We start from the raw sequence: 22,324 nt of genomic DNA on the forward strand, positions 1-22,324 counted from the left end.
CCAAATATGTAGCACACAATGGCTCCAAGACCTCATGAAATATAGAAAAAGTCTGTAATATATATATAAATATTTATCTATTTTGCCACTTACCTATTTTTACTCTCACTTTCAGTCACTAAGTTGGACGACATTTTCATCATAGCACATTTTTATCTAACGAAACAAAAGTCTCTTTTTGCACTAAACGACATTCAAAGTAAAACATGGCATACAGGACAACTTTGTTCCTTGTGTTTTTCATAATTTTCCATCACAGGAAATATCAAATCCATCTTTTTCAAACTTATCTTTTGTACATTAAGATGACATTTTTTTTTCTTCCAACGTTTCATTTGTTGAAAAACAAAATGTATTCATATATATATATATTTATATATATTCATATATCTTCTTCTCTCTTTTGATTTAGCTTTTGTTGTGCAAATTCAGCAGTAACACAAGTGGCACAGCACTGGGGGAGAGTAGGCAATTGGTGGGGCAGGGGGGGGGGGGGCAATTAAATGCAATAATTAATCATGTATCACTGAGAATGTCCTTGGTTCTTATTGATGGAGAGTTGGACAGACAGTCAGTTCTGGAGGAAGAGTTTTCCTGCAAAATGCCTTCCTCCTTGGTTTGTCCTGCAATGTGATGTCACACATCCAGACTGAATCCCATACCAGCACCATGGCGACTGCTTTGTCTCTGACCACCTCTTGTGGAGGACAGCAACATAAAAAGACGAGTTCCTTCCAGCAGGGATCAAGAATCAGACATCCTATAGCGCAGCCTTGGCTGGGTGGAGGAGATGGTACCGACTGTTACCGTCCCGTAGCATTTCAACTCTTTTTTCCCCAGCTAGATTGAGCATTTGGTCACCACTGTGAGTGTACAGTACTGATCCTGATTGTGGCCAAAAGTCTTCAACTGCTGGTCCAATAGGACTCTTTAAGATCTGATCAAAACAAACGCTCTCCTGAGCTGAGGTCCATATCGTCTGAGGCTGAAGGTGCGCTTGATTTGGTTGTTTTAGGGCTGGCTTAGTGGCTCAGAGAGAGAGAAATAAAGAAAGATTCAACCCTGGAGCCTTGGTTCTAAACTCTGCTGTCTTTCCGGTGTGCTGCTGCTGCTGGCGCCCGTGCAGTCTTTTCCACTGCCGTTAGTTGTTGTTTGGGAAGGTGATAACGACGGTCTTAAATCGTCGAAGGGTCAAAAATGTGACGGGCATTTTGTCAGCGAAGGCGTGTTGTTTGGAGGCCCGTGATTGGCCGGTCCTCAGCTGGCCAGGGCCATGGTGTCGATGACCTGCTCTAGCTTCCCACGTAGCCGCTGTCTGCGCGACTGCTCGTCCTTCTGTAATGCTGACAGGATCTAGAAAATGATATAAAGGAAAATTAGGTTATAACGTCCCTCTACGGTCATTTATAGCAATCCTACAGCAAGAGGTAAATCACATTGGGTGCTTCTGTTTCGCTCCTTAAGGCGAGACACTGCAGGCAAAACATATTTTTTTCAAGCACTGGTCAATTTTGAGATTTTTGGTTATTTTGCTTCCATAACATGTTTTCTTTCTTACTAACTTGTAACTACAGTTCTATGAATCCTTAAATAAGCGCAATAAACGGTGCTTAAAGCACTAGATATACTGTATATCCGTCTGAGGTCCTCCCTACAGCAGTGGAAACCAAAATCTCCCTGGCCAGAAGGATCCTGTGGCCCATCTCCTAGCAGGATGGAATGGCGCTTGTGGGCGTGTCTGCGATGGAGACAGAGAGAGGAGACACTGCTGAGAAACACCGACCGTTCTTAGCCTGTGCCACTTGGCATCTAGGTAGAGACCATTTAGCCATATTGCATGGGGCACAGAAACAGCAAGCCCAAAGACACAACAGCTGAGGCGTCTGTCAGTTAGCCCAAGTTAGCTGGAGGAACTGAATGAAAGGCATTATCCTGCCACACCTGAAAAGGGAGAGGAGGCGGAGGATGTCGTTTACACGCCGAGGTGAAAGATAGGCCTTCATGGCGCCTGAATCCAGGACCATCCCTAGGTAAGTAACCCATTGGGAAGGGTCCTCTCTTTCCGCTGCAGGAACTAATTCCCGGAACTAAGAACCTTTGCATCAACTACGTGTGTTTCCACCGCAGGAACTAGGGTCTAAACCAGTGGTTTTCAAACTGGGGGCACGCCCCACATCAGACCCAGTGTCTCCAAATGATTTGTTCACACAAAATTCCTCATATTTAGCCTCTTAATTTTCCTCTCAAAGTGCACCAGATTCATGGGGGGGGGGGGCATACCCCTGAACCCCCATTGGAGGCTCTAGCGAAAAAAACACTGGGTGTGTGAATGACATTTAACTAGTCAATACATTGGGCAAGTCTGTCTGCCTATCGTTCTCACTCCACTGAACACTCAGTCACTACTATCCATGCTTAAAGGAAGCAGGATTAAAACACTGGATTAAGATGCTAAAATGTATTAAAAAATGTGTTTAAAAACACATTTTCTTTGGGGGGGGGCTCCGCTGAAATTTGTTCTCTGAGGGGGGGCTCACTCTCTCACACTTTGAAAACCCCTGGTCTAAACCATGGTTACCCATCTATGATAACCCCCCAAAAAAAGATCCTGCTCGGGGGGTACGACGGTAGGATTTTGCAAAGGTTCAGGAACCTTTGGGGCGGTGGCTGCAATGCTGAAGATGTCTGATTGGTGGAGTTGCCTGCTTGCAGCTTTCCACCCACGATGTTTAAATTCTCTGCTTAGCTAGCGTCTCATTTCCTGGTTTGAATTTAATCCATTTCTGAACGTCTGCGATGTAATAAAAAGTGAACAGCAACAGCACAACTTGAGCGTCCTCCATACTATCGCCCGGGCCGAACACCAGACGATCGCGTCTCAGCTAAGATAGATAAAGAAATATCTGATTCACTGATTCTGTAGTAACTCAACATTTATTAAGCGTATTCACTTGGGAGGGGACAGACCAGTCAATAGTCCAAATACGGCAGGACTTTCATGCCCTGCGTCTGCAGGGGTGCTAAAGCGGCTGCCACGACCCTGCTAACCCTCGGGGAGGGGCAGAACCCAAAGGGAAGTACCCTGAACTGGAAATGCCAGCTGTGAAAGTCAAACCTCAGGAACTGCCGGTGGTGTAAAGCTATCGGCACGTGGAAGTAACCACCCAGGTCTATGTATCCACTCCTCCCTGGCAACAGTACGCAGTCTGCCGAGGTAAACATATGAAATGGCAGCCCCTTTAAGAACCCTTTGAATACCCTCAGATCCAGTATAGGACGGAATCCACCATCTTTCTTGCACACAAGAAAGTACGCAGAGTAGAACCCCTGGGTTATAGCCGAGGATCCATTGGCTCGATGGCACGCTTGGCCAAGAGGGTGGATAGCTGGGCCAGAGCTGAAGCCAGAGCCGAATCACAGACAACCAACATTTAGACCCGGCTGTAGGCTAGAGGACTGCGTCTAAACTACAATTCGTACCCCCGGGTTAAGGTGGAAACCACCCAGGGGTCTTAAGCACAGGCAGCCCAGTAGCTGCTGCTGGGAAAAACAGCAGACGGCCGTCCCTAGCGCCTGGCCCTCCGGCCACTGTAGGCTCTGGGTGGCGCAGGTTAAGCTCTGAGGCACGAGGCTGCCTGTAAGGCACAAAGCTATCAGTGGGCTGCTGAGACCTCCATACGCCTCCATGGTAAGCAGGTGGCTGAAGCCGAAACCTCCATAGGACAACAGGTGACTTTGTTGGTATAGGTACTCGAACTGCACATGTGCAGGACGGATATATCCAGCGCTTGAAGCAGTGGTCAGTAAGGATGAACTAGAACAAAGGTCCAAAATGTACATTAAGGTGTTTATCTGACTGAACCTTGTTTGCTGCATTTATTTTTCTATTATACAACCATCTTTAACGGTCATTATGTCGACACTTGTTTTTTTCAATACCTTCTAAAGGACTTACATCAAGTAAACTTTCCATTATAATTCTTAGAACTATTCTGAAGGTTGTAACATAAGGATTTGTTCATGTGTTGTTAAGTCTGCTTTATGAAAACTTTTTTTACCTTAAAAACATGCTGCAAATTTATTTTTATGAGGCTGTATCTAAAATATGTTTATATATTTTTTTAAGACGCAAATTCACACATACTGAGATAGACAGTGCCAAATTTGCAATATCACTAAAACATGTATAAAACCATTTCAGAAAAAAACTTGTAATACAAACCTGCAGTGTCTCACCTCAGCCCTTAAGCCTAAACCCTGCTCATATACACCATCTCTTTTCCAGAAAGAGAATTATAATGCAAATGTAGGTTTCCTTGTTAGTCATGCCATTGGTAAGTGATGCCGACATGAAAAGGGTTGGCAGGGCAGATGTGAGGGCCAGTGGGAGGTTCTGCTCTTTGAACCCATATGGCATGTTAATAGCCACTAGGAGTGTGTGTAGAAATGTGTTTGTGTGTGTGTGTACAGGAATGTGTGTATGATATGGTGCTATTAATTGTGGCTTGAACAAGTGAGGGAGAAGCTGGTACATTAGGTTTCAAAATGACTGTATTTATACGTGCATCGTCTGGGTTAATGTGTGTATATGCTTTTGCCTGCTTATGTTAAGCACAAACATGTCTATGTATGCCTGTGTGTGTGTGTTCTTCAATGTGTGTGTAGAGTCAGGCCACGTGTTAAGAGGCGTTGGGGACCGTGCAGCTGCCTACATCTGGATAATAGGCTGATAATGAAGGGGAGCAGTTGGTTTGAATGGAGCCAGCTGCCAGCAGTGGCTATGGTGGGGTGGAAAGGAGGAAGAAGGAGAGGGCTAAGGTGACAAATAAAAGCATGGTACAAGGAGAGGCCAAAGAGATATGTATCTATCTATCTTATCTATCCATCTGTCAGAAAAATATATTTCTAAATGTAATGATGTTATAGCCCTCTCATTAATTTGCATTTACCCATTGTATAATCATTTAAACAATTTATATATTCTTCACATTTGTGATTTAATAAATGTTCTCACTTCAGTTTTGGTGCATGAGACGAGGAGGTAGAACAGCAATAAAAACTAACGCTGATTTTCCCATAAGATAGCTACATTCCTGAAGCCAAAAGTAACTGCTAAGAACAAAGGCCCTTTTGGCCAAAGCAAGCTTCAGACACTTTCTCAAGGCTGCTGGAGAAAGCCTCCCTAATTCTAGTTTCGGACGGCCAGGAAGAAGAGGATGGCCTTTGAAATCTGCCTGACAACAAGATTTTAACCAATCAGTAGACATTTTCAAAATATGTTAAAGCGGATACGAGTAACATTTAAATATCTTTTAAACAACCTCATGTTTCCTCTGATAATCATAAATTACCTTTAACAGCAAACGAGACCATCAGTGCAAAGAAAGACGTTTTTATATAGTTTTTATTACTGCTTTTGGTCTGGTCGCACACCCAGTCCGATTTTCGGTTCGCTCGTGCAGGCTCTATGGTCACATATCCGTATTGGTTGCAGATTTCAGTGTGGCGCTGCAACGCGATTTGAGAAGCCTATCCCTCCAGGTGAGGGAAGGGGAGCGGGAGCCTTGTTTGAGACAGTTATTTGTCGTCATAAATGACTGATAACGGGGCTGAACCATCAAAGAAAAAAAAGAGAATGCAATGAAGAAAAGCGAAAAGGGAGAGTGAGTGATAGGCGGGCGGGAGGACGTTGCCAAGCAACGTGTATACAATTTCACGAGAGCGAAACTAGACTGCTAAATGAATGAGCGGTTGGTACTAACACAAAGTTTGCTTTGCTTCACCATCATCAGATAACCATTATCTGAAATAGTCATTATTTACATCAACAACACAAACACATTACCTCATCGTGATCCATAGTCTACTAACTGCCGTCTCTCATTCATTCGCTTTCTGTGAGGACACAGCTCCGTGAGAGAGAGTAGTTAGGTGACGCTGCTGAATCAACTCATTGCAAGCAGGTGTGTGTACTGACTGGCATTAGTTGATGCAGTGTCAAAACCACTCTCACGGAGCCGAAAAGAGTCCTCACACTTTCAACACACGAACATGCACTATATTGCGCCCTTCTCAGTCCACGCTCACGCGCCTGGCACGAGCATTTGCGACAGCGGGCGTCGTAAAAATACTACCGCTTTTGTCCAAAGGGGACGCCAACGTGCCATCTTACTCGTAGTGCCTTTAATAGACTCTGCTGTCGAGAGAGAACGCACTTCTTCTTGCTTTTTGTCCTGTCAACCTGCCTTGTCAATTTACTTAAATAAATACTGAGGCCGAGATCCCGAATTTTACACCTTTCTCCATGGTTATTTTTTCCTTCATAAATAAGGCTAAAGAACACATATATTTTTATTTCTAACACATCCATCCACTGTATGAAACACAGTGACTTAAAGAAAATAAAGAGATGGAGAGAAAGACAGATAATTACCATCCACTCTAAAGCTCTCTTTTCAACACATTTTTAAACCTTTTCTGTACCTTGTGTGTAGTCTGAATGTTAGCTTCACTCCCACTGAATCATTCATTCTGTCGCTTTGCACCAAAGGCCAGCAGAAAAACAACACCATGTTGTTCCTCTGCTTATTGCACTACACCGTATACAGACAGATAGTTTATCTCATATCTGATATAATCATTTAAAGTATTTATGTGGATAAAGCTTGCTAACTTGCTGCAGAATTAAGTGTATTTCCTAATTTGCCAAAATACTCCTTCAACAGATGAGGCGCATGCGCGCACATACACACACACACATGCAGCTCTTTGGTAGAAAGCAACCCATAAATTGAACAAAGCTCAATTAGCTTCATATTGTGTTAAGCTCATGCCCTAATGTGATAATACCTTCCAGTCTGTACTGATGTGAGTAGCCATCCACCCTGTATCTGTTGAAAGGAGTCTCTGCATCATAGAACACGAGTTTGCAGACCAATCTACTGTACTGTTTTTACAGTAGCAGAGTAAAGAGTGCTGCCTGATTAAGAAAAATCAAAAAAATAATGTTCCCTCTGCATCTCAGGATTTGATATAGCCTCTAAATTTCCCCTCAAAGTGCACCAGATTGATAGCCTGGAAATCCTGACCCTGATATCTTGAACGATAGAGGGTCTGGCGACGATCAATAGTAATTTCCAACTCTAGGGGCGGCTCCTACTCGTGCATTTCAAATGCCACTGCACGCAGTTGGATAGCACTACAACCAATCAGAGCGATGCACAAGTGACGTAAGCCCCGTTCGTTTAGCGAACAGCTGTTAAACTGTTCAATTAAACGTTTGCCGTTGTCGGTCGGCAAAACAGAACATTCCACTTACTTGCTAGTGAAAGCTATGAGTCCCGTCTTCCAATTCGTTAAGGGTCGAGGCCAAAGCAGTCTCAAACTCACACAACATATCCGCAGCCATCTTTGATGTTTACTATCACAGCTTCGACGTCGCATGCACGTCACTGTCGTCATCCGGTTACGTCCTCCCCAGAGCACCATATAAAGGGCTCTGGCGCGCCCATATTAGATAGAACCAATTGAAACGTTATACCAGATTTCTGGTAGTCTTGATAAGCTTCAACGGAGCGTCTCCAGACCAACACGCGCAGCAAATTTAATTTGCCAGCGCCTAGTGGCAGGTCTGGGAATGCCAGGCTACCAGATTGATGCATTTCAATTCAAAAGGCACACATTTTCTTCCGGGGGGGATGCCCCCGGACCCCCCAACAAGGACAAGGGTCCCTCCCACAGTATCCCTAAATCCTGTGGGTAAACACTGACTTCCTTAATATGTGTTTACCATTAATTGTATATGTGCGGAAAAGTCAGTGTACCTGGCTGGATAGGTAGGAGTGGGGGGGCCCTTTAAGAGTCTGCACCCAGTGGCCCATCATCTCATAAACCGTCTTCGAACCAACTGGATTCTACAATATGTTTTCTTTTTGCGGGCAGCAGGCACAAGCATGCACAAGAAATATGTATAAAAAAATAAATAATAATAATTAAGATTTTTTTTTTTTAAATTAAGAACATTTTAAAAAGTGGGGGGCCCCACACTAGGTCTTGAAACGGGCCCCCAGATCATTAAGGCCGCCACTGCCTCATGGTATTAGTCAAAACTAGTGGAGTGGAGAACAGCCCACCCCACTAGGACTTAGTATTACAAAAATTGCCCTCCCTTCCTCACTCCTGAGCCGAAGACACTTTGGAAAGACAATCTTTAGATATTTCGCTCCATTTCTCTAGAATAATTCACAAAGTTATCTATACAACTGGATGCACTAATAACAATGGGTCAATTCAAGAACTTGGTAAGAAACCTTATAGCTGTATGTCTTTGGTATTGTCATCAATATAATTTAAGAATTCAATTCATACTTTCTACTGTTGTTTTGATGTATTTTTATACATGTTTGTTTTTATATTTTAAATGATCTGTATAAAATAATGGAATACATTTTTCTATTTATTCTTGCATATTCGCTCTGTAATTGTCTCGATATTAAAATATTTTCAATGTTATGTATTTCTTTTTTATTTCCATGTTGTACTCAGGTCTCACTTTGCCAACGAGATCTTGATCTCAATGTGATTTCCTGATTAAATAAAGTATACAAGAAATCCCGACTCTCTTTGATGTGTCTATCCCTCTTGTTTTCCTTTTCTTATCTAGTCTTAATACTCTCCCTCCTGTCTCCCCACACTGTCTTCTTATGTTTCTTGGACGGGATGTAATTTTGTCATTTCGTTGCTCTGTACTAGTGACATGTGCAATGACAACAAAGTCTATTCATTCATTCATACGTGAGCCTCACCTCATCTTTGTATTTGGTGATGTAGGAGTAGATCTCGTGCAGAGCAGACATGCTGTTGAACTGGCTGAGGTGCAGACGGGATTGCTCCGCTAGGTAGGCACTCATGTCCTGATCACTGATGACTGGCATACGGGAGATATCAGAGTAATACCTAGAGGAGAGGAGAGAGAGGTCAGGCAGAGTTTTTTACGCATTGCACCATTTGTATTACATCCCAAACTTAACTTACTGGCTGAACTTAAAACTGGCTGTTCAATATTCTGAGTGCAAACAGTGGCAGCTGGTGACCACTCTTCTTCATGCTGTCTGGGGGATGGATACACTTCACATTTTTCCCCGTTCGAATATTTAGCTGATGTTTCAGGATATTGCACAAGGACACTTGGACAGCACATAATGGACATGTGGGGGGAGGGGGGGGGCAATAAATGCCAAAATAAGTTGGTGCCCATTCTTACTCATTTAATGTTATGAGCTGTTCGTAGGAAGCAGCGCGACAAGGACAATTTGCAGCTGTGCGTGAAAGTTATTTATTTTTCAATGACAATCATGTCTTCATATAGCTACTGTCTTTTATATCTTCATTTTTGTACCCTCTTTTTTACCCCTTTTCTCTTGTGAAATGAAACAAGATAACATAATTGATATTGTTACTATCTATGTGGATACAAAAAATAAAAAAAAATGTTTTGACTGAGGCAATCAATTGGTATGTCATGACAGTCTATCAGACATCTGATCTCATTCATATTATAGGCTTGACCATCATTAAATTATAAAGAGAGACTTTGGAAGTAATAAATAAAGATGGCGCACATTTCTACTTCGGAATATTCCCTACTGATGAGTGAGTATCGACTCAAGTGTCAAGAAGTCAGTTGTAAGTTGGGCAGGCAGAACACACAGTATGTACAATATAAGTATACTAGGAATGCATCCCAATATCGAGCTGTTCCCAGACCTGTTTCAGCTGAATCCATATCTCAACTATCTCAAGGTCTATTGCAGCGGGGCCAGGCTGGGGTCGAGTGTGGGTTATAGGAGGCATTATAGAAATAAGTTTTAAGTGCACCTATAAATCTGTACCGCGCATACTGCCTCCAAATACTATCGGCAAGCCTATGGACTTACTGTAGCACATTCAAGCATGTTGCTCGTAATAAAGAAATGGACTTTGAGCCAGGATCATTTACTGTTCTTCTGTTTTAGCTCCTGGATGCTAAGCTATAGCAGCAAAATGGACATGTACATTTAAAGGTGGAGTCAGCCATTCTGGATAACACTTGTTTTCAAAATCATGTTATTTCAAGATCAGTCAATATCTTTCCTGTGTGTGTTAATAAACAGACTGGCCTAGTTTCTAGCTAACAGTAGCTTTGTTTGTATAACCGTTTACAGAGCCTAAGCTGTGTATTAACAGCAGAACAGGGAGAGGATCACTGATTTTGACCAAAAAGTTATTTAAACAACAACTTTAAATTGGACTGAAATGGTTTAAACAAATGATTTTCGTTCATACATGTTTTTCTCCCTCAGCACTTGGTATAGCCGGTTCTGTAAAGAAGATATCTTGACAATCAGGATACCAGAAAAGACTTGACTCTTCCAACATCAATATACTGTATGTGATGCATGGAGCTTTATATTGTATTCTCCAAAAAAGCTACTTATGGCAATGGGACTCTTCCCCAAGAAGCACACCAGGAGTGCATAGACCTATCCGTTATTTAGTTCAGACCTTCTGGAGCTAAATGCAATATGGAGGGTGAATTTGAGGACATTTTCCACTTGGTTTTGGACCTGAATTCATATTGCAAGTTCGAAAACTGCACAGACATAACTGCTGTTACCGATATGTTGAACACTCCCCACCCCACCCCCCCACTGTATTTCATATATATGTATTCCAACAACTCAAGGTTCTTTACTGTAAATTATTTTGTGTACTTGCGTACATAAAAAAAACTAAACGTTTCTCTAATCTGACAGCTCAGAACAGACAAACATTGGACATATAGTGCAACATTGAAAATATTCTAGTATGCAACATAAAAAAACATTTTGAGTTTTGTTTTAGTTTTTTGGCATCTGAATCAAATTAAATGACCAATAAAAAAACAACCAATTATGATAATAAAAGTATGTAAAAACCATAATCGAGTGCCACAGTTAGCAATTCTACAAGTGACTAGTGAGGGTGAAAGTGGCTGGCGTAGTTCAGATTTAAAGGTGGGCTACGCTGCAGTCACTTGCATTAAGACCTGTGGCCATACAGTAGTTGGTTTTGTGTGGGTTGGACTTACCTCTCCACCCAGTTCTTGTAGTTAGGGATGTCTTTAGCGTAGAGCAGCTTGTTGGAAGGCGAGTCTTTTCCTAGTTTGTGTTCTGACGTTGAACAGGAGTCCATGAAGGTCTGAGCCACCACAGACAGACAGGCGTCAGTGATACTGTTCTTCTGGATGTCAAACACAAACTGGGGGTTCTTGATCACATTCACCCAGAACCGCAGAGGAAGACTGGAAAGGGAAAATACACAACACAACCTTTGTTAAAGGTGCACTAAGTAACTTTGAACTGACAACTGTCAGAGAAGTGAACATTCTCTAAGGTATATTCTCATAACTGAATTAAACAGTCTCCTATCACAAGAGAATCTGATCCTGGAACACTGTTTGAAGTCAGAAAGCTTCCTGAAATGTTACTGTTTCACTGTTGTTGTCTACAGCAACATGGCCCACAGTATGTGTACAAACATATTCATAGTCTCACATTTGCTTCCAGGTGCCTCAAAATAGGTTGCTAATTTTGATTTATGTTGATAGAATGATTCAGTACTAACATAACATGTAGAGAAAATGTGTTTGTAAACTTAAATGCAAACTCTGCAAATGGAAAGCCCCTCCCATGGAACTGCATAGCGCACCTTTGAAGCAACAGGCAACCAACAAACTAAAAGTAACCGGACAAAGTTATGTATTACCATGAATCTTTAGCCAGCTGTCGTATACACCATTGTTTGATTGATTCCTTTGGTTGCTTGATTGGCCATAGTTCATATTATACTACATATTCAGTTCTTCTGATTAGTGTGCATTGTACATTGAAGCATGTTTTCCTAATGATTCATATTTTCTCTGTTTTCATCTTGCTCAGTAGGTGTCATGGCACCAGGGCAATGTAGCTGCTGGTCAGCAGAAAAAGGAATTGGTCAGAACTAAAAAGTTCACTTTAAATGCTGTATGAACATAGCAAAACCGATTATTAATAATATAATATATACTTTTGGGTCAAACAATATGTTATACAGTTTTTATGCATTTTGCAGGCCTTGTATTTTTGTATTTCTTTGCTTTTGGTACACATTGTTTATCACAAAGATTTTTTCTTTCCAGACATTTGCAAATGGGGTCATAAAACATTACCGATAACAATATGTTACTTGACAACACTCATTCACAAGGCCATCTGAAAACACTTCCACAAGTAATTCCTTTGTCCATCAGTAATGACCCAGCCTTCAGGAACACAGTGATTTGCTGCTACTAACCACAGTCATCAGGCTCCCAAAAACCTTTTTGCCAAATATACACCCATTGCAAAAAGCAATCCGTTTCAAACTATTAAAACATTGTTATTTCAATTTGACTCTTTACATTTTCAATTCAGACTATATAAGGTCTAATATTAGGCTGCAACATTTAGTTATCCATCGACATCTCTTCATTGAACAGTCAGTCACTTGGTGAATAAAATGTCAGAAAATTGTGAAAAGTATGTCCAACGAAAACTCATAGATATTCAGATATTACAAAATGCCTTAAATATATACCGATAAGCTACCACATACATACTGTTTATATGAAAAAGCAAAAAGTACACTCACCAGTTGCTTTTCCAGGTGTGTCTTACGTCTAGGTCTGTGATGGAGTGTTTGTCTGCCTGCTCGTCCAGGAAATCAAACATGTACTTGATGGCCAGAGGCAGGGCGCTCCCTCTGTGGGCCGTACTGAAGATAGTCTCAAACAGGTCGTCCACAAACTTCTGTAACGTTCCCTGAATGGACAGAAAACCAGAGAATTTTACAGGAAAGAACTGTCATTTTAATCCTTTAATTTTAGATGGTGCTTTTCTTCCAATGACACCTCCTTCAACATAATGACATCACATGTAGCTAAATGAATTTCCCTAACACACTTGTGCCCATGACGTGTCCATATGGCCAGAATCTATTTCAGAGAGAAATGTTTAGGGGGATCATATTTTAGTCAGCAATTGAAAAAAAACGGTACGGGAATGAATTATGTTCCAGTCGAGTATCAAAGTTCAAAGAGATCCGCATAGACGAGACGCAGACAGACACGCATGGAGAGGCACGGACAAGACAAGCTTTTCCTCAATTGCATTTGCCTTTCTGTTTTTATTTCATCACGCGAGGCCAAATCTTCAATCCCCCCTCAACAAATGACTTGCCTCCTGATACCCTCTGAACCCCCCCCCCCCCCCCCCCCGCCACTCTGCACCACTATCCCAGCCTTTTATTAATCTGTTTTTTTCTTATTACCAGTGGAAATTGAAAAGCCGGCTCACTTGTAAGCGCTGCCCATTTTCTGTCTCCCACTCTCGCTCTTACAATTAGGAGACGGTAAGCTGAGACACACACGAGAGATAGCTAAGATAGATGGGAATTACCCATGTTTTTATCCCTGTGTGTGTGTGTGTGTGTGTGTGTGTGTGTGTGTGTGTGTGTGTGTGTGTGGTCAAGTGGTCCCATCTCCCATTAATAGCAGTTGAAGTGATTCATGTAAATCTATCAAATGATCAAGGGAGAATATATACAAATTTGATATACATTTTCAAACAATACACATGCTAGGTGCTTCACTGGCTTCAGGGACAACCCCCCCCTCCACCCCCCTCAATGTTTAAGCACAAACAGTTTACTGCATTGCTGAAGAATCAACACAATCAAACATGATTTCAAGATTGTTCTTCAGGTCTGCTGCTAACAGGACTGAGGGGCCCTTTACACGGTGAAAACGTGACGGTTTTCCCCTTTATGGATTAAAAAATGAACACATTCAGACGGAATTGATTTGAAAACTTCACTTGTGCACATGTTTTAGGAGAAAACGGGACGAAATCGATGTACAGTAGTGAGCATGCCAAGTCAATAGTCGGCAGTGACACTTAGCCTAGATAGCTCTTCCGGTACAATTTGATGCATAAAACCTTACTGTAACTGAACATTAATGTCACTAATGTTCATGAAGCGGTTGGTGTAAGCTTAGGGTTACAAGCATGGACCTATAAAGAAATGTTACAAGTATTGTAAATGACAAACTGAAATGCTATTAATGTGAAGCCAGTGAAATGCTTTTATTGTGAAGCCGCAGCCTTAATGCTCTTTTTGTTTGAACAGTGCTCTAACCCTAACCCCCCCCAGTGGTGTATAGTTGAATCCCCTGTGCCTTACCTTAGTAGCTAGCAGCCTGGTCAGGTAGATCTCAGAGACCATCTTGCTCCCCCGGTCCCCCTCCCTCTGGTCTGAGTGGTCGTGGTTCTTCACCAGGTGCCACAGCTTGGTTCCACTCTCCAGGTCGGGGGTGATCATGGGCGTTCTGGATCGCAGGCTGTCTGGACTGCTGGCTGTCCTCAACATGCTCTCTGTAGCCACACAGATGAGACAGGACAATAGCATCAGGCATCATTTGAAATAAAGTTTTGAATTCAATTGTTTTTCGACTCAATTCGTCTGCTAACAATTCATTATTAATATAATGCAATGTGATGTATTAAGACCACCCAGATCGTACACAGCAACTTGTATTTCAGCTCCATTTATACATATCAAGGGAACTATATGTGGAATATCACAAGATATCGCAATATACATCATCTCGCAATGTATCGTGATATACCATATTGTGACCCATGTATCATATTTCCAATACACAGCCCTAATAATAACCACCCAAAACTCAGTGTAAATGATCTAAATGTCTTTTTACAGACAGCGACTCAGGTGAGGCTGTGGGGGTTCCCAGGGAAAGGGGCTGGGTGGGTGAGCTAAATGGACGGACAGACAACAAGGTGAGGAGAGAGCAGTGTGAAATAGAGAGTAATGGTAGAGCTCAGGATGGAGAAGTGAAAGAGGCTGAGTGGCTAGTGCTGTCTAGTGCCGTTGGGGCTTCAGCCAGTGGGGGGTTGACTTTGATTCCAAACCCATCACACACACACACACACACACACACACGCTATTACATCTACGGTGCCCACCATCTCTACCATTGTGTCCTTGAGCAAAACACTCAACGCCAAACTGCTCCAGGGACGCTGCACTATGGCTGACCCTGCCCTCTGACCCCCTCCGAAGTGTGGTAACTTGAGAGGGGATATGCAAGAATACGAATCGTCTTGTGTAAATTGACCAATAAAGATAACTTAACTTAGCACACACACACACACACACACACACACACACACACACACACACACACACACACACACACACACACACACACACAGCCATTTAACATTTTTCTTTAATTTCACAAAAATATCATGAAGCCGATTTGAACATGTTCTCATTACAACTGATCTGCATGCCTGTCCTGTATAATGTAAACTATGTGCAGCTGTGTATCACGGTAGGATACATTCATAAAAAGAAAACTTTTGAAATCAGAAATTCTATTTTATCGAACTACATTTCTCTTAACCAATTCAGGGCTCAGTGTAGGTATTGTGTGACGCATTGTCTCAGAGCTTTCATATCTTACTCAAGTCAATTATCCTCCAAATACATAGGCTTAACCTAACAATTAACAATTGTTAACCTTCACATTCTGAATAGAATCCACTGGATGCTACATGTCAACAACCAACAGGCAGACAGACAAATATAGCAACTAGCTGGTGAACAGAGGGGAACGTTTAGCAGCTAAGGGCCAGCTGTGTTTCTCTGGAGTTAGTGTAGGGCAGAACAGAGATAAAAAAGAGTGTATTCACTAATAGGGCGGCCGGAAAAACACAACTTTAATTGTAGTTCCGTATCGGCTAAATGTGTGAATAGGCAACAACAAGAGCCATGAATATGGAATTTTGATGATTTTTTTAAGATTTGTTTTGGCATTTTTATGCTTTATTGATAGTGCAGAGAGACAGAGGTGAAATGGGGCAGAGAGGGGAGTGACATGCAGAGAACGACCGCGGGTGGGAATCCAACCCGGGTCTGCTGCTGGGGGGGGACGCCCTACCAACTGAGCTAAGGGCGCCCCAACCCTTTATTTTTTGATGACACAGGAAGAGATGTTAGTGTGTCTGTATTACACACACACACACACACACACACACACACACACACACACACACACACACACACACACACACACACACACACACACACACACACACACACACACAAAAACACACATACACACAACATTTTTGAACATTCTAACAAAAAAATGTATCTGTAGTTTTAGAGACAATTCAGGTTGCTGTGAATCTAAAGCAGATCAGTTGCAGTGAGAAGAGCATTGCCTGCCTGAGGGCCAACTCCTCACAACAGACAAAGGCCCATTACATTACTACCGGGTCATTTATCTTCTGAATAGATGAATTTTCCAGTGAAGTATAGCATATTGATGCAGGGCCTGTGCCTATGGCTGACTGCCAGGTGTCCCCTCTCTCTCTCTCTCTCTCTCTCTCTCTCTCTCTCTCTCTCTCTCTCTCTCTCTCTCTCTCTCTCTTTCTCTCACTCACTCTTCATCTATCCATCCCTCTGTCAGCTGGGGATCAAGGTGTCTATTTTAATGTGTGTCATTTACGCAGTGCTCGGGAATAGCTGTGAAATGGCCTTGGCCCGGGCTGATAGCAATGGATAAAAAGGATTGCCATTCACTCAGAGGGAGGCGAAAACAACAACAACAAAGGAGCCCAATCATTGGCACCATAAATAAAGAGAAGAAACCCTATGGAAGAGCAAGAGGGTGTGTGTGTGTGTGTATGTGTGTGTGTGTGTGAGAGAGGGGGGAAAGGGGGGGTCTACCTAACCAGCTGGAGAGATGGGAACGATTGCCTGAATGACTTCAATAGGATGAAGTGAAGAAGAGAATGGGACTCCTACCGTATCTACTGAGGCTCTTGGTGAAGGTGGAGGAGTTGGAGATGTTGTAGGCAGAGTTCTGCTTTGGCACCAGGGCGATCACTGAGCCGTCTGTGACCTGCACATTGATAAAACATACATTGATAAAACACACTCAACTGCTGTATGCCCCAATCCCAATTCTCCTTTTTTGGCCTTACACCTAGTCCTTGGTCATTCGAAAGAGGAAGTCAAATTTCGGGGTCAAAATCTTCCCCTACGAAATGGGACACCACTATAACACGGCTAACGTGGCCTGAGGGGGAGGGGATTCCATGCCAAATCCCCGGCCCCGGTTCTTGTGCAGAGCATTTGAACCTGGGAGATACTAACCATCTTTTTAGGATATGCTTGATAAATTGAAACAACATAATGAAAAAACATATACAACACAACTAAAATAAAATGATGGTAAATATTTTCACATCTCTATTTACCAAAGAAGTAATATTTGTGTCTGTCTTTGTCTCTGACGGAGATTTCTTACAGTTGACTGAGGGCTGTAGGGCCAAGGTGTGCATGAGGATTGGGCCTGATAAATCCCATTTAGCTGTGGTGTGCTGTGCAGGTCAGGGCTTGTGTAGTCTCACACAGTCAGACCAAACTATAGCTAGTAGTAATAGTGTGGTCTGGCAGCACAATATATCATTACTGAGATTGGGGGACTAACTGGGCTGGCTTGTTTTTTTATTTATTTAAACTAATCGCAATCGTCTTGGGCGGCGCTAAGCCTTTCTGTTGTCTTCCGGTTCTGAGCCGAGCATAAACTGTAGCCTACAGCGGGGAAGAGGGAGAGGAAGGGGGAGGAGTTTACAAATAATCCGTGGGAAGCTCTGTGATTGGCTATTGGCCCGATCATACCAAGCCCCAAACACAGCGATCCACTTCAGCATCCAATGAGGAAGTGACACACATTGCAATATCTTCCGGTGGCCACTACGAGGTTGTACCAAAACAGAGACATTTTTCGTTGACTCACTTGTTAAACAGGCCGTTTTCACAGTATTAAACCTAGTCTGTATGTTTAGGTCATATTTCCATGACAACACTGAGGGGGGTGAATTTTTTTTAGTGACAGCTATCCGCCCGTTGTCCCTCACTTCGCCTCGGAGGTATACGTCAGCTCGATGGGCGTATCTCCCTCCCCCCGACGTCACATCGATGCCCTTTTTCGGTAAGAGGAGTGAGGCGGAGGAAAAATCTCACAAGATGGCGACGAGCATAAGCCAGGAGAATTGGATGCAGTTGGAATAACTGAGGTCAGCCCTGATGCTACATCCATTTTAATATACTATCTATGGATCATACCTGATAGTGAGCCAGTGTGTTGAGCCTCTTCCAGTCGTTGTCGATCTTAGTCGTGACGTCTTCATCTTGCAGGATGATTCTGGCCATCCGACCCTGACGCCATTCTACAGCCAGAGGGAAGAGGAGAACACCATGCAAGTACTCTCAGTATGTGATTGCTCTACCAAACATCTTCCGGTAAGGAACATCATCTTTTTTTATTAGTTAATTATCTGCGTACAACATGTTTGTGTTATTGGCCTGTGTTTTCTGAATTTGCGGTGCATTCCTGTATAAGTTGTAAGTGTGTTTCTCAAATGAATTACATTTTTTAATATTTATACTTTTTCATTCAAAGCTGTGCAAATTAATATTGACAAATTAACAAGGGATCAAATGGACTGTAAACAACTTCAACCCGACTGTTTTCTTTCTTTAACCTTTATTTATACAGGTATATCCCATTGAGACCGAAGACTCTTTTGCAAGGGAGACCTGTTTTCCTTTCCCACGTTACCATTCACACACACATTCATACACCGATAGCAGGCTAACTATCGACATTCACACAAGGCAAGGTGGGTAAAGTGTCTTGCCCAAGGACACAACAACTATGACACAAGTGGCAGGGCGGGGATCGAACCTCCAACCCTCTGGTAAGGCCGTTATAGGATCTTTCAGTTCAATGATTTTGGTTTCAATGTCCACCTGTCAAAGCCTATACAAAAACAGAAAATCAAACTATTGCCTGTTTCTAGAGTGGAGAGTTGTCATTTGAGGTTGAGAGAAGTAGTAGCGGTGTACAGTGTTGAACAGTGAAGTGTTTAAAGCTGTAGTGCGTAACCTTTTCATACAAATGAATGTCGGTTTCATTCAAGCCATCGGCCTTAACGAGTTCACACAAAGTTGATTCAGCTCCAAAAACCTCTCTCTGTATTTCTCAGTATGGCAGCGTATAGAAACTGGTGTCGCCCACTGACCAAGTGCAGGAGCTCAGAAAAATTTCAAGAAGAGCCCACGAAATATTTCAGTTGTTGATTCTCCTTGCTAAGACAAAAACTGGACGTAAAGCAGAGGGTATAACATCCAAGTGCCATCACTGAAGGTTCCCCTGTAGATGCGCCCACGGTCAGTGTTGTTGTTATTACTCGGAATTCCTCATGGGGGGGGGGGCGAAAGAAGTTACGCACTATAGCTCAACCTTGCAACGATTCTCTGTCGCACTCTCACACAGTTAAATGGTAAATGGACATGACTTATATAGCTCTTTTTAGACGATTTTCTCAGCCCCAAAGCGCTTCACATTTCTTACCACATTCACCCACCAATGGCAGCAGCTGCCATGCAAGGCGCCCTCTGAACCATCAGGAGCAATGTTGGGTTCAGTGTCTTGCCCAGGGACTCCTGGACATGTGGCCGGTAGGCGGGGGATCGAACCTCCGAACCTGCACTCCAGAGGACGATCTCCCTACCCACTGCGCCACTGTCGCCCACAGTTAGAATATGCATGCACATACAGTGGTGTATGTCTTACCCAGATCCATATCAGAAGCCTTGGGTCTCTGTGAGTAGGGGCTGCCCTTGTACACAGCGTCCAGCAGCTTCTCTTTGACCTGTGTGATGGTGTCACAGTTCAGACACTTGACCGTCACCTCAGGGGCGTTCTCGTTCTCTGGGTTGACACAGTGCAACGTCTGGAAGACAGGGGACAGCAAAGGGAAAGATGAAATAGTACAAAACTATCATTCAGGTCAATCACTGCACGCAAAAAACATTTCTATCAAGCAATGGTCTATCTTGAGATTTTCTGGCTATTTTTGCTTATTCTTTCATACTAGTACAAATTAAAAAAGCTCCAAAATGTACTGTGCATTTAGGTGTTTATTTGAACCAACCCTGTATGTTTGCTCCTATACAACCATCTTTTTGTAAAGTTAATCAAACTTAAACGACAATATCTTGAATTTGTATTGATAAATATGCATAACTCTCTTCAGATGATTCACTATCATGCAACTAACTCCCCAGATTTCATAGTTAGTGGATATTGGTTTAGAGGGGCTATAAATGATTTGTGAGGGAAAATAATGTGATTAAGGCTGGACAGTAGGGGGGGCCGGTTCACATCGCCCCTCCAAACACAACTGATGCTGTGGCTCTGTGTGTGTTTACCCTGGAAACATCTTCCCCACAGTCAAACACTGACTAATTAGGGAAGCGGTGACTGCCACATCTCAGCTGCTTATTAGTACGGGCTTGCTTTGCATTGTCATTATCCGCACTGTGTCCTTGCACTACTGTTGTGTTTATTTGTGTCTCAGGTGTGGCTCTCTTCACTTGTGTGTTTCTTTTAAACACGTTCTTCTTCTATATTGCATTGTTGAGAGGAGCCTGGGACTTAAGAACTTCATTGCCAATGACCTGCTGCTGTAATTGTTAATGTGCATATGAAAAATAAAGCATCTTGAATCTTGAATCCTTGTCAAACGTGACTAAAAGCTTAACAACCCATGACGTGATTGGGACCAGAGCAGAAAAAGGCCCCCGTGAGACCCAATGATTTTGACGTACCAGTGTTTTGTAGTCGATCTGTTGCCTGATGAGCTTGTCTTCGCTGAGGGAGTAGCGGGCTTCTCCGGTGATGGAGTCTATGGGGCCCTTCTCCATCTGCTGCTTGATGGCACAGTGGAGCATGAACAGAGGCTCCCCAGCACACTCCTGGTAGGAGAGAGAGGGGGGGGGAGGAGGAGGTAAGCCCACAGTACAACCCAAAAGAGTTCATTTCCTTTGTCAGAGTATTTCATTGTGTGTGTGTCTGTGTTTGAGGGAAACACTGTCCAGCAATTCATGACAAAAAAGCTCAAACAAGGGGTTCAGGCCTTTTGGTGTCGGAAAAACAAACTAAAAAAGTGTGTTGAGATGCACTATACCATTCCACTTAAAGGCAGGGTAAGCAATTGTGGAGAATTTTCGGTTAACAAATCACTTTTTTGTCCAAATGAGTGAATATCTCCTCACAACTGCTACCTGTCTGTACTGTGTGGGCGCAAAAATGGAATCGCGTAACCCACCTTTAACACAGTGAATCAATGTAAAGCCAGTTCATAGTATGTAATCTGCTCTTCTGACAACTTTAAGGCTATTGCAAATTAGCCACAAGCTCCAAAAGTAAGCGTCTCCACAATTGTTGTTAGCTGTCACTATTCTCAACCCAGTTTACCAGCACAACGCATTATTGTGCTCCTGTAATTTGAGTGTAAAATGTCTGTGTATATGCAGCATGGTGACAATATTCTTCTCTCTCAATATCTCTCTCTCTCTCAGTGTGCAAAAAACAACAACAAAAACAAACACAGAGCAGTAGTTCTCTTATATGGATTTAAGGTCCAAAATCAAGAAGCGTTCTATTCCAATCAAATACAACGCAAACAGTGAAGTGATAGGACGCAGAAAGGTTAGCATCAAATGAACACCATTAGCCTAATTATGGTGTTGTACTTTCAGGTACATCTCATGACCATTCCCAAAAATTCCACATCCGCTACATTTTGATGAATCTTTTCCCTCGTTTCTCTCTCTCTCTCTCTCTCTCGCTCTCTCTCTCTCTCTCTCTCTCTCTCTCTCTCTCTCTCTCTCTCTCTCTCTCTCTCTCTCTCTCTCTCTCTCTCTCTCTCTCTCTCTCCTCCACATAGGCCAATGAAGCAGTCTTAGCATGAGGCTGTTACGACACTCGAATCAGGCGATTGTGCCGTGAAGTGACACGGTCAAACAAATCAGAATGTGATTATTTCTTTCTCTTTTCTTATCAGGTCTTCAAAGATGGATACATACAAATGATCCTGCTGACAATGCAGTTAAAATGCAACCTGTAAGACGCGGTTGAAATGCTTAATAAATACATAATAACAGTATATATATATGTTAAAATAACATCATTTAAGAAGATCAGGTGGGGGGAATCAACCTTAAGTGATCTATTTTTTCTTCTCTTTTTGTCTAGAGCACCGACTTAAAGCAGTGTTCCATTTATCCTTTCAGTTTACATCTGATGTGCCCAGGCCCAGATGTTATAAACATGTTTCCCACT

At 42.7% G+C, this 22,324-nt stretch overlaps 1 protein-coding gene across 1 annotated transcript in view; it reads right to left on the reverse strand.

Annotated features, from left to right (window-relative positions):
- Positions 1-1,023: 1,023 nt before the first annotated feature.
- LOC307253425 (plexin-A1-like) overlaps positions 1,024-22,324 on the reverse strand; it is a gene marked incomplete at its 5' end in the record, with an annotated part of 248,245 nt that continues 226,944 nt past the window's right edge. Inside the window, 9 exons of the mRNA XM_080031459.1 lie at positions 1,024-1,353; positions 8,805-8,955; positions 11,108-11,320; positions 12,688-12,857; positions 14,278-14,468; positions 16,933-17,029; positions 18,259-18,362; positions 19,772-19,931; positions 20,809-20,955. Of these exons, the coding sequence (XP_079887585.1) occupies positions 1,258-1,353; positions 8,805-8,955; positions 11,108-11,320; positions 12,688-12,857; positions 14,278-14,468; positions 16,933-17,029; positions 18,259-18,362; positions 19,772-19,931; positions 20,809-20,955 (1,329 nt within the window). The 3' untranslated portion in view covers positions 1,024-1,257. The remainder of the gene's footprint in view (positions 1,354-8,804; positions 8,956-11,107; positions 11,321-12,687; positions 12,858-14,277; positions 14,469-16,932; positions 17,030-18,258; positions 18,363-19,771; positions 19,932-20,808; positions 20,956-22,324) is intronic.

The sequence above is a fragment of the Ammodytes marinus genome (genome assembly GCF_949987685.1).
Source record: "Ammodytes marinus genome assembly, chromosome: 7".
NCBI lineage: Eukaryota > Metazoa > Chordata > Actinopteri > Uranoscopiformes > Ammodytidae > Ammodytes > Ammodytes marinus.